At 41.1% G+C, this 12392-nt stretch overlaps 1 protein-coding gene across 7 annotated transcripts in view; it reads right to left on the reverse strand.

Moving 5' to 3' along the window:
* Positions 1-12392, reverse strand: part of ppip5k1b (diphosphoinositol pentakisphosphate kinase 1b) — a 49762-nt gene that overhangs the window by 21036 nt on the left and 16334 nt on the right. For 4 of the 7 annotated variants that reach the window (XM_085282892.1, XM_085282891.1, XM_085282889.1 and 1 more), the window contains exons 5-18: positions 11769-11854; positions 11361-11515; positions 11117-11218; positions 10814-10975; positions 10028-10149; positions 9760-9861; positions 9195-9281; positions 6974-7049; positions 6538-6647; positions 6275-6298; positions 3697-3782; positions 3307-3432; positions 1176-1220; positions 46-167 (exon numbers count right to left, since the gene is read on the reverse strand). In XM_085282892.1, the coding sequence (XP_085139018.1) occupies positions 46-167; positions 1176-1220; positions 3307-3432; positions 3697-3782; positions 6275-6298; positions 6538-6647; positions 6974-7049; positions 9195-9281; positions 9760-9861; positions 10028-10149; positions 10814-10975; positions 11117-11218; positions 11361-11515; positions 11769-11854 (1405 nt within the window). The remainder of the gene's footprint in view (positions 1-45; positions 168-1175; positions 1221-3306; positions 3433-3696; positions 3783-6274; positions 6299-6537; positions 6648-6973; positions 7050-9194; positions 9282-9759; positions 9862-10027; positions 10150-10813; positions 10976-11116; positions 11219-11360; positions 11516-11768; positions 11855-12392) is intronic. The other 3 variants (XM_085282893.1, XM_085282890.1, XM_085282888.1) reach the window with 2 other exon arrangements.

The following is a 12392-nucleotide window of genomic DNA, read 5'->3' on the forward strand; positions in this document are numbered from 1 at the left end:
CATTTATATGAAGAGTTTAGTCTTCCAATACAGTGACATAGTTACCTTGGCAAAAGCAGCAGCCGTCATCTGCACCCTTCCTTCGTCAGAGGCGTAGATCTTCAGGTCATGGCGGTAAGTGCTGTGCAGGCGCAGGAGGCCACAGCCAGGAAACCCGGCATAGTCACCTGTAGAATTGAACACAGAGTGGAGCGCCACAGTTAACTGGCATGATTACAGCACTCAGATGTACAGTACAACACATTTTTTCCCTTTCCTTTTCTTTTTTAAAGAAACGACTGAGTCGGTGAGGTAGTTGAAAGAATAGAGAAAAACAAATTTTAGTTTTGATTGTACCCAATAGTAGCAAAGATTTCCATCAAATATTGCACAACGGGCCAGTACAGCACATGTGCGAGTGCAACATCACTTTCAGTTCAAATGCATCGGCTTGTCAGATTTTAATAGGGTTCGTTTCACTTAAATGTGAACTTAAATGTTGTTGTTTAAGCTGAATATAAAATGAAGTGAAAGTGAAGTGAACTGAAGTTTTAGTAGTCTCCCCAAAATTTGTGACAATAACTCCCCTGCAGATGAGATTAAATATCCTAGATTACCTCTCTTTGAAAACAGACCAAGTCTTTTAACATTCCCAGTATGCCATGTTAATGTAGGGGGTGGATGCAAACTAACGCTACAGATCAAATCACACTGATGCTTCATGCATTTCTCTTCTGCATGTAGCCTGACACTGCATCGCCATGCCTCATTTGACAGAGATCAGCAAATCTGGGACGTGATGAAGACATATCCCTGTTTAAAGCTTAACACAGGCCAAAATAGATTTTTATCAAACAACATCTCAACAACTCGTGAAAAAAAATGCAGTAGGATTAGTGTGAGATGATGCGCGTTAGCTTTGAAAAAGAAAAGCTCCAGTCACTTTAGCTGCCCACATATGTACGGGCAAGTGACCTAAACAGTGTCTACATTGGAGGATCATCTTGGAAACACATCGACACAAAATAAAGCAGTCCACAGCAATCTGATACAAAACAGGACTAGTCGCCATGTGAAATTAACCAAAATCATGATGATATGAGGAGAGAGCAGAACACGTTAGTGGACGGAGCGACAAACGCTCAGAATGACAGAGGAGCGGAAGAGCGGTGATATCCAGGAAACCCTTCTCTTACCAAAGTCAATAGGGGAATCGCAGCCAAGGGACCGGCGATTACCGGCTAGTAGTTTACATAGAGCAACAACAACAGAGAAGAGCAGAGTTAATCGACAAAACTTGTGGTGGAGAGAAAGAAAGGATTGAAAACAGTGGCTGGGATGAGACAATTGTCTTCTTTTTATAGATAAAAAAGAAGCAACACAAGGTCTACTTTTAGTTCTGCTTCAGGTTGGTTTTCTTTATAGTTTGAGTTTTGCATGCAGCACAAAACAAACCTTTAGGTAGGACAGGTGATGACTAAAATTGTAAGACCCTACAGGAAATAACGTCAAGAAAAGCCTGCAGCTGACTTCTTACTGCTCAATCTGAACAGAGAGAAATTAAAGCTGCTTTTCTGTTTTAAAACACTTTGAACAAAACCCATTTTGGGTGTTCTCAGATGAGGCCACACCTAACTGCAGGACAACTTGGTACAGCCTCTAGGTGGCAGTGCGAGCAGCATTTTCAGCTTAGGTACTGTTACGGTTTAAAAAAAAAAAATAGAAAAAAAAATATTGAATGTCATGAATTTAAATCAGTACTTTAAAAAAAATGTGTAAGCAGTTCTTCCCCCCCCCCCCATAGTTGAGGCTACACTTCAATCCAGCACAATGGCTACGATGTAAGGTTACAGCAGTCTTACGTGAATTATTTCTTTATTAAAGTTATATCTTTATTGAATTTTATTAGAGTGGGACACATCAGTATAATTGAATCTACAACACTATAGGAATGAATAGAGCCAAATTAATACCTCTGAGTGTGTCAGTAAGAAGTAGTTATTATTACGAGTGTAATAATGAATTTTATAGCTCAGATGACTGTATTGGCTTCGATTTTACATGTGTACCTAATAAATCATCCACTGACTGCATTTCTGTTTAGGTCCTCTGTCCTGATACTGTTAGCCTTCACTAGAGTTGCAGCTCAGCATCTTTGCTTAATCTCAACAACCTTTCACATCAGACTGTTTAAGCCGGTGTTGACAGTATACTCTTAAATCCAGGTCATAATTCCTGCTTATTGTGGTGCAGACCACGTGATCTTCAACAGAGAGAGTTCACTCTGTTATGGAGCAGCAGTTTGTTCGAACAGTTTTAAAGCCTTGAGGTAAAAATGTGACTTAATGTCCTCAGAAGGTGTCTGCAAGACATGAGTGATTGTACTGAAGTGGCAAGATTAGTCTCATTAATTTTTCCACCTGAAACTAAAGATTATTTTACTACCAATTAACTGCAATTTCTTTAAACTTAAAATGCTTGTTCCATTTAAAAGAAATGAATTAATCTTTTTATATATAAACAGTGTAACTAGGTCACCAAAGTCCTTCATCCCTATCATTGTTTTCCTTATCTTCTGTCTCACTGTTACAGCACTGGCTGTTCATACTAAACCTGGCCAAACATTTTCTGGTGTTTGCTCTGTACGATATTGACAACAGTGAAATTTTTAATTTGATTGTCTTTGGGACAGCTTTGACTGTGAGCACAGAAGCCCCCCCCCCCATTGTTTACACCTTTTTCCTTGCAAGTCCAGGCCAATCACAGCAAAGTTTACTTAAAGTTTACTGCCATCTGCAGATGAGCTAAGAAGAAAAATGTGCAGTCCATCATTACTTTAGGCATCAGTAATTTTTATTTACAGATGCTGTGCATGCAACTCCTCAGTTCACTTTTCAGTAAACTTTAGAAAGGCTACTCGTAGCAAATCTCTTATGTTTTTTATTTTTATTGCTACAATCTAAGATGTCCCACACTATAATAATATTGTATATAATTGTTGTTGAGTAACACTTTAAAGTTCCTGCTCTTGGCAACAGTGAGTCAGCAATCTTTCTACAACATCACAGCCACAAATGACAATGAGTGGGATAAAAAGACTGCAGCGGCAGCTGGAAGCCTGAAAATCTGGCTTGTCAACTCTAACATAGCCGTTTCAGCCTGACCTCTTTTCACACAGTGCATGTATGACTCCTATCATGTGTTGGCACTGCAAACGGTGCCGTTTTTAGAAATTACAAAGGAGGACTGAAAAATGACACCAGAGCAGAAGGCGTGAGAGTCGTTGTAACGACATCTTATAGGCTAGAGCATGTGTCTGGCTGGTACCTTGACCTCCGGGGTACATGCAGCGAAAAGCCCTGCCCAGCTCCTCAGCCTGAACCCGGCCTGCAGGCGTCAGCTCCCCACCCCACTTCAACACCAGCAGCAGAGATGGGCCATCCTTCTTAGAATCTGAAACAAGAAGCAGAAAGTTTAACATTTGATTTTTCTTTATATAAATAATCAAAACTCTTTTTTCTGTAGCCATACTGACAAATAATGTTGTCCGTGGTGAGGTGCAACCAAAACACTGAAGGCGAGGCTCCAAAACACAGTTACTAACTGATGACTGATTACACTGACATTCACTTCCAATCACCATTCGTGTGTATTTGTTTACATATAATTTATCGCTGTGACCCAGCACACACAACAATCGGTGTCCGAGTACGATACCTTCTTCCTCACTGGATGCTTTAGGTTTGCCATTCCGCAGGTAGGTGAGCTGGACTTTCCTGTTGATACCTGAGAAATGACCATACCTGGTGGGGGGGATGAACACACACACCATCAAGCAAACACAACAAAGTTTCATATGTATGCAGTGAGACAATCGAATAGATTTCATCTCAAATCAACGAGTTTCGTCCAAATGTTTAGCAGCAAACACACGTCTGACTTTCATTCCATGTTTATGACAAGGCGAGCTTAAGAGAGATAAGACCAAGGCAACAACTTTCAATGACACAACGATCATACACTCTGCTACAGTAAGCACTACTATTAGCAGTTGTTTCAGTCACTTTGGAGGTAAATATTTACTGCAGTTCTTTGTAATTGCGTATCTGTGTGTAAGCACATGAGAATGTGAGCAGGAGCAAAAGGACCACCCAGAACAATCAGACAGGTCGGGCTTATTGGATTAAAATGCAGTATTGGAGGATGCAACAAAGTCTATAAATAATAAGGGAGGAAATAAGGGAAAGCAGGTGCAGACGCTTATAGAAATGTGGAAATGTGGTTTGGTCTCATCTGCGTAGCTCCACATGATTTTAAAGTGGCCAGCTCCCTAGCTCTGTGTCTTAATGGAAGCAACATGATCACTGTTTATAGCTTTTTTAGATTGAAAAAGCAGGATAGCTTACACTACTGCATAAGCTCACAGCACGCGTATAGATGCCCTTCAGACTTAAGGGCCTTGCTATGCAACGCTTGATCACTGTACATGAGCTGGCTTTCCTCTCTACTTCACTGACAGTTTAATTTTATATTTATTCATCAAAAGTCAAAAACTGCAGTTCCTCTAGAACAGGGGTGTCAAACATAAGGTCTGGAGGCCAGAATCGGCCCATCAAAGGTTCCAGTCTGGCCCAGTGGATGGAAAAAGGAGAGTATAAAATTTGGAGTTTTAACCGCGTTTTTATAACCTCATTACCGGTAGTAAAAAAGCTGTAAAAGACCTCCTCTACGGCCATTCACACGGCGCCAAAGTAAATAAGTAAGTAATTAATAGATAAACAATTAACTGAGAGAAAGCCCCCCCCAAACAAACAAGCAAACAAAAAAAACCAAAAAAAAAAAACAGGACATTTTCTGTCTATTAACAAAAACAGGACAGTCTGGGCAAATGAACTAGGAGACATTTAATCCTCCACATTCATTTCTTTCAGTCCAAACAGTCCAAGCCCAAAGAGTGCTGATAGATGTCTTTATCCTGTAGAAGAACTAAAACGTATTGTTGAGACTGCACTTCTTGTTCTTATAATTAAATGCCTAACGAATTAAATGTGTAGTTAATCTTCCTTACACCAGCAGAAAAGGGTGCTGGTCTGGCCCACTTACATCAAGGTGTAAAATTAGTTGACATAAAATGCATAGCTTCACAGCCTGCCAGAAAACACTCTAGTCCTGGCCTCAGAATCGTCATAACAGATTTCCTAACAACTCTACAGTTGATGAATTTCTTTAAAACAACTTTGTTACTGGAAACATGGGTGTGGCTGCTTTAACTGGCAAATGTGCCGACACGTAAGGCTGTAGTCGACCGGTGTCTACCAAGTCTCAGCTAAACTAATTAGAGACACTGAAATGGACCGCCCTGCCGTCTTAGCGTCGGTGGTGCTTTCTGGAGCGCTTTTAATGGAATCATCTGAAAAATGATAAACCCTGCTGTGTGGTACTGTCTGTCTAAGACTGTGCTCCAGTCTTCTTGAGTGAAAGTCTAGCATTTTATTAGACTGTTACTACAAACTAATTTGCACATGTGTGCATCTTTGCATTGCACTTGCACAGTTTATGAATGCAGCTTGCCAATCAAGCTAGCTAGTGTTATTGGATAACTGAGTACTTCACCCTCTCATCCAAATGTGGTAAACCTCTGGCTTCAAAAAACAAACATAGCGTCAGGCAAAATTTTACCGCTGAGGCTTAAAAATGGTGATGTCACTGCGTTTAAACAGCCAGTAGTTTGAACGGTGCTTTTCTTGCAAATTTGACCGTCCCTGTCTTTCTAATGATTTTTAATGTGCTCCTGTGCAGAGTACAGCGCCATCAAATTACCAGAATGCAGATCTGAGGCAGGAGGAAGGAAGACATTAGGAGGTTTAGAGTGTAGCTGACAGGTGGTGAGGAAAGCATGCACACGAAGTAGCACCACACACAGACACACGCTGATTTACACACACAGAAACACAGTGAAATAATCAGAGACATTTGACTGTGTATGTGTCTGACGTTAATAGCTACAAATGAATGAATTTTAATGGAAATTAAGTCGACAGTTAGCGTACAAAACATTAGAAATATCTTCCAAATGCCTAATCTTAAAATGCAATAACTAATCCATCTTCTGCTTCCTTTATTTTTTAATCAGTGAAATCTGAGGGAAAAAAAGTTTCACAGAGTTTTGGTCTGCCTGAAACATAAAAAGATCTGTAATATTTCTAATATTTTGTACACACAGTCTAGGTTGGCTAAAGAAAAGGAGGCCAGTAAAACCTCATCCTTTACAAGTGAGAAGGGAGAGGGTGCGTACTGATTGTCATTCAAGCTGGATTCCCTTTTGAGAGAACAGATGGGTGAAGAAGGGAAGGATGGGTGGGTGGGAAAGAGGGATAGAGGAGGGAAGAAAAGATAACGCAGTTAAAGACAAGCCAAGAGGGAGGGAGCGTCTTCATGGTAAAGGTGTCTGTTTGTGAGTATGAGAAAGTCTGCTGATCTGCTGATGACTGAGATGACAGGAGGGTGATGAGTGATGATGTGTGTGTGTGTTTGTTTTCCAGGTGAAATGTCACTCACATTTCCAGAACAGTCTTAAGCTGCTCCAGTTTGGACTTCTTCTCCTCAATCTCACAGTCAGTATGCTGACCCAGTTCGACCAGGAGCAGGCGAGCGATGTCCAGCACTTCCTGGAAGCACAGAGGTTTTTACCTTTAAACTCGAGTGCTGGTGAAATATTGGAGCTTGAGCTGCACGCAGTGATGGCATGAACGCAGTGTGCAAGACGGGATTTAGACAGCGGAGTGTAAATATTTAGACAACAAGACAATGAAGGTTTGTGGTCCATGATGATGATAACGCTTAATATGTGGGAATGTTTAACAGTACTTTATTATTCTTAAAGGATTCAGTCATAATCAGTCAAAACAAACAAACAAACAAAAGAAAAACAAATATGCAAATAAGAGACAGCCTGGGAAAAAAGAAGCAGGAGATTATTAGTGTTGTCTCTCACCTGCAGCTGCTTTGGTTTTTTGAGTTTTAGCTTTCCTGTTTTATATCCTCCGTACTTTTCAAACAGTTCAAAGAAGCTGGTGAAGGATAAGCAGAGGAAAAAAAAATCAGAAAATAATTAAAAAACAAAACATTTATGTTAAATGTTTATCCAAAAAAAGTTCGCAAAGAGCTGGAGCCCATTCTATTTATACAGTGGACAGGTCACCAGTCCATCATTGGGCCAACAGAGTGACGTGTGCACGCATGCACGCACGCACTCTAGACGGAGCGGCCTGAGGAAACCAATGCAGGCACAAACAGAAAAGCAGACAACCAGGAGGTTTGCAGACAGCAGACACTGCCATCATTGACCCAGAGTTAAAGTTTCTGAGGGGAAGTTCTTGAAATAAAATGCACAGCAACATTCAACAGTGGCTGCCCAATTCAAAGCCGTGAGTGAGCATTAATTCTGTGAGGTAGCTTATAAACTTGTTGTTACCATCTGTTCTCTTCTATATTACTCCTTGAAAGTCTACTCAGAGCAATGCATCGGGAAGTCTTTCAGGCTTATAAAACAAAATGACTGAGTGAGCATCATAAGCTGGTCTCTGCCTATGCAGCCACACACGGAGAAACCTGGAAACTACTCTGACTAATCATCAAACCATATCTATATTAATATCTACTGACGTGTCAAAACTCATTATGGGTACAGGAGGGGGAAGGTCATCAAATGTCATCCTCTAAATGTGTTAATTTCATTCTGTGGAAAATAAATCTAATTGTTTCCACAGTCCCTTTAATAAATTATGCTTCTTGTAAATCCTGTAAATAGATGTTTCTATACTATAATTTACTCATGACGTGGATGCTTCTCTGGTGTCCTGGATTGTTGATTACCTGACAGGAAGACCACAATATGTACGTCTCCCACAGTGTGTGTCTGACAAGGTGATTAGCAACACAGGGGCACCACAGGGGACTGTCCTCTCCCCCTTCCTCTTCACCCTCTACACCACAGACTTCAGCCACTGCACAGAGACCTGCCATCTTCAGAAGTTTTCTGATGACTCTGCGGTGGTTGGATGCATCAGCAGGGATGATGAGACAGAGTACCGGGCTGTGGTCGACTCCTTTGTCACGTGGTGTGAGCAGAATCATCTGCAGCTCAACGTGGCAAAGACCAAGGAACTGATCGTGGACTTCAGGAAGACCAGGAAACACTTGACCCCTGTTTCAATCCAGGGGGTCAGTGTTGACATTGTGGAGGACTATAAATACCTTGGAGTACACATTGACAATAAACTGGACTGGGCTAAAAACACCACAGCACTTTACAGGAAGGGCCAGAGTCGTCTCTATTTTTTGAGGCGACTGAGGTCCTTCAACATCTGCCAGAAAATGCTGAGGATTTTCTATGAGTCTGTTGTGGCCAGTGCGATCCTCTATGCTGTTGCATGCTGGGGGAGCAGGCTGAGGGTCGCAGATGCCAACAGACTTAATAAACTGATCCGTAAGGCCAGCAATGTTGTGGGGATGGAGCTGGACTCCCTCAAGGTGGTGTCGGAGAGGCGGATGCTGTCCAAGATAAAGACAATGTTGGATAACACCTCCCACCCACTCCATGACATGCTGGTCAGTCACAGGAGCTCGTTCAGTGAGAGACTGAGATTACCGAAAAGCACCACTGAACGACACAGGAAATCATTCCTGCCTGTGGCCATCTCCCTGTACAACGCATCCACTTAACACACTGTTTGCTGCTACAGCTACACATGTTTCTTTTCCAAATATTTATTTATGAGTGACTTATGTATGTATGTATGTATGTATATATATGTATATATTGTACTATTCTTAGTTAGCGTATTGTCTGTCTTGTCTTAATGTTGGTTTAAAATGGAGCACTGTAACAAAAAATAATTTCCCCCAGGGATCAATAAAGTATTCTGATTCTGATTCTGATTGATTCTGATGACAGTGAGCTGTATCTGTTATCTCTTAACAACATAAGGTTTACTTTTTTCATGTTAAATTATGTATATATGGACACGCTCATGAGTAAATTATGGGATGGGGAATATATCCAGTACACAAATGTTTTCCCTTGTCTTGTTTATTTTTCCACATATACAGAACTTTATTATAAATTTTTGTACTTTAAAAAAACAAAACTAAGCATTAAGTTGTATGACCAGGGAAGAAGGAAGACAACTCAAGGCTTAGTCTGAGCGACTCACAGAGGATGGCGGACTTCCATTTTCATCTTTTGCTTTGGGGTGCGGTCTCCGTGTCGGATAATGGCGATAACACAGCGCAGCTCCATCCTGAAGAAATACAAAAATGAGGCAAAACACACCAGAGACTTCAAACAGACGCTAAACTGAGTTTGGGATCTCAGTGGACCCAAGCAACCATCTGTTAATGTGTTGTGTCATTTTCCCATAACTACTTTTTTTCCCTTAAGAATTATTCTGGGAATCCTTTGAGGATTTTGCATAATCCCATCTGGGAATAATTTTAAGTGAAGGCTAAAATGAGAAATGAAAAATGGAACTTATTATCCCGTGTAGTACTAAGCAACAAAATTTTTTTAATTAAATAAAATAAAAAACTAATTTATGTTTTCATTATTTTTGCACTTAAAAATATTTTTAAGTGCAAAAATATTTTAACATGTCCCTTAATTAAAAAAAAAAAAATCATTTAAGGAATTTATAAGACAAAGACGTGTAGTACACACAGTGGGCCGTTCAACAACATCTTTCCTCAGAATTAGTTAATCTTTTGTTTTTCTCTACATACATGGTTCCTGAGGTCGTTGGGACGATGGGGATGTCTTCAGCCTCCATGGGGATGGACCAGGGGATGTGGAGCTGGGGGGCTAACTCCCTCATTACCATATTCCTGGAGATGTCGAGAAAAGCAGAAAAACTAACAAAATGACTAAATGCGAAGCAAAGCTCATTCCATCAGCTCTTCCTTGTGCTAATCAATCCACGGCTGTTTGAAATTGAGCATGTCCATCTAAGTCACAGTCCAGTGTTTAACACAGTATAGCAGCGACACCTACCCCAGGACTTTGGCACAGTCGTCGTAGTATTTCATGGAGTTTTTGACAAAGCTGAAGCCGTTAACGTCACAGACAAACGAATGGCCATTGGCTCTGAGCAGGTCGAACCCACACACTGTTTGCTATAATCACACAAGCAAAAGCATTAAAGCCGGTTCACAGTGCATGAGAATGTAGTTAGCCGCTGAGCAGAAAACACATTCAAACAACTAAACAGGTGAAGTAGGATTTTCATTTTAATTAATTTGGTGACATTGGACATAAAGAATGTGCATATGTGTTGTTTTCCACTGGATAGAAAATAGAGCAACTGAGAAGCCGTTTTAAGATTTCATTACGGGAACAAAATGCTACATTTCTCCAAATAACATTAAATTTCTTAGCAGTAATACATTTTTTGTTGCCTTCTGCTGCAGTCATGCGTTTTACTTTGTTCAGAGTGAAGGAGTTTCTTCTATTTATGAGTCGTATAAGATGAATTGTAGGTGTTAGAAGAGTAAGCAGCAGAAAGCAGCTGGTTACTACACTGTGTACTCAAAAAGTGATTTTAGTTCCTTTCATTTATTTAAAAAAAAAAAATCTAAGTAGTTTCACCTTTCACTCATCGTTTTCCCCACATCTGGAGACTCTACAAGGGTTACATAAACAGGTGTACAGTCTTTGACCACTCGAGGCACAGGAAGCAGTAAAAACAACAAGAAAGGGACCACGAGACCACGGCGGTTACACGGCTCACAGTGAACACTCACTACATTCACACATGGTGCGCTTGTGCGAGTCTTTTACCTTGAATGCCAGGCAGACCTTGCGGGCCACCAGTTTCTCCATGGCGGTCAGCATGACTGGGTAGCGGATCTCCTTCCCCTCGCTGTCCCTCTCTACCTTCCCATCCAGTGCTGGAGACTTCCTGGCCTCAGCGTGAGCATAGTCCGGGCCCACTGTATAAACCTAAGAAACAGCACAGAGCCAACGACTCAGAAGACGTCTCAGAGCAGATGAAACATTTCATTTGTCTATTCTTGACCAATATGGTAGCTCCCACCACATCAGTTCAACAATGTATAAACCTCAAATAACTATGAACGGTACCTTTACATCAGTGCCATCTGTCGGCATGAACTCCTCGTAGATATAAGAGCCAGTCTTTCGTACACTGCTTTCTGGGGAGTACACACTACTACGGCTCCCTATCTGCAGCAAAGAGAGAGAAAAACACAGAAGAAGAAACCCCCCCCCCAAAATAAACATATAGCCACATTTAATGTTCAGCATGTTAAGCTAATTGTCATAATAAAAACATGGTATTTTTTCAGCTTCAGTGATAAACGGGTACCTTTCTGAAGAGTCTTTGGCTTCCTCCTCCGGCAGATGTTGGGTAATAGATGTAGACGTTGTGGTCCTCTGCGCACACTGGTTTCTCCACAAAGGGTTTGTGGAACACCTCCCCATTCACCTCAACTTGGTCCTCCCCCTCCACCAGGTTACACTCTGCACGGGGCAAGACTAAAGCTTTTAAATTCAGGTTGCCAGGAAATAGTTAAAACATACAGAAAAATCTACAGCATTGATGTTTACATATGGAATGAAATTAGTTTTGCTTAAAGATGGCAGTTAATTAGATTACTGATGTTTTCTATGTGATATTCGGTAGCAGAAATCACCACATTTAATATTTACCATGTTATCTTGTGTTCATTCTGTTGAAATGAAAATACTTCTTTAACACAAAGTAAAAGCCCACCTTCAGGATTGTCAGGGTCTCGGTTCAGCACAGCGTAACGAGGCAGGTCGATGCCCTCCTCCTGCAGGATCCGATACACTTCCCTCCTGACATGGAACGATTGGAGTTAGTGAGCCTCCGAGAACAAACGTCACAGTTTATTTAATGTGGCCATGAGCAGTGTATGTATGCAAGAGCTGGGCAAGTCGGAGGGAACATGCAATACATGTGAAAATAGCAATGTTGTTCACATGACACAACCTCTCGCTGCTCTGATTATCCAGGAAAAAACAAAAACAAAGATGCAAACAAATCAGATTCATGAAAGAATTTCACATTTAGAATTTCCCTTTGGCAAGCAAAAGCCGGTGTTAGAGGTGTGGGGGTTTGCATGAGGACCGTGGCAGAGAGCAATGCAAATGTTTGAAAATGATTCCCATCTCTCCTGCAAGCCGCTCCAATGAATGAGCTCACCCTTCAGCTTCACTGACATCAAAACTCTTCCAAGCAAAACAGTGAGTTTGTTTTTTTAAATACATTCTGGAAAATTCAACAGCATCTGATAAATGTACTTTAAGAGTTAAACTGATATTTTAGGAGGACCCTTTAGGCACAGCTGCCACCATTTCACTGGCGGCCACACAG

The sequence above is a fragment of the Mchenga conophoros genome, linkage group LG7 (genome assembly GCF_057382185.1).
Source record: "Mchenga conophoros isolate Kocher_MC1m ecotype Shallow Benthic linkage group LG7, M_conophoros_male_GT1.1, whole genome shotgun sequence".
NCBI lineage: Eukaryota > Metazoa > Chordata > Actinopteri > Cichliformes > Cichlidae > Mchenga > Mchenga conophoros.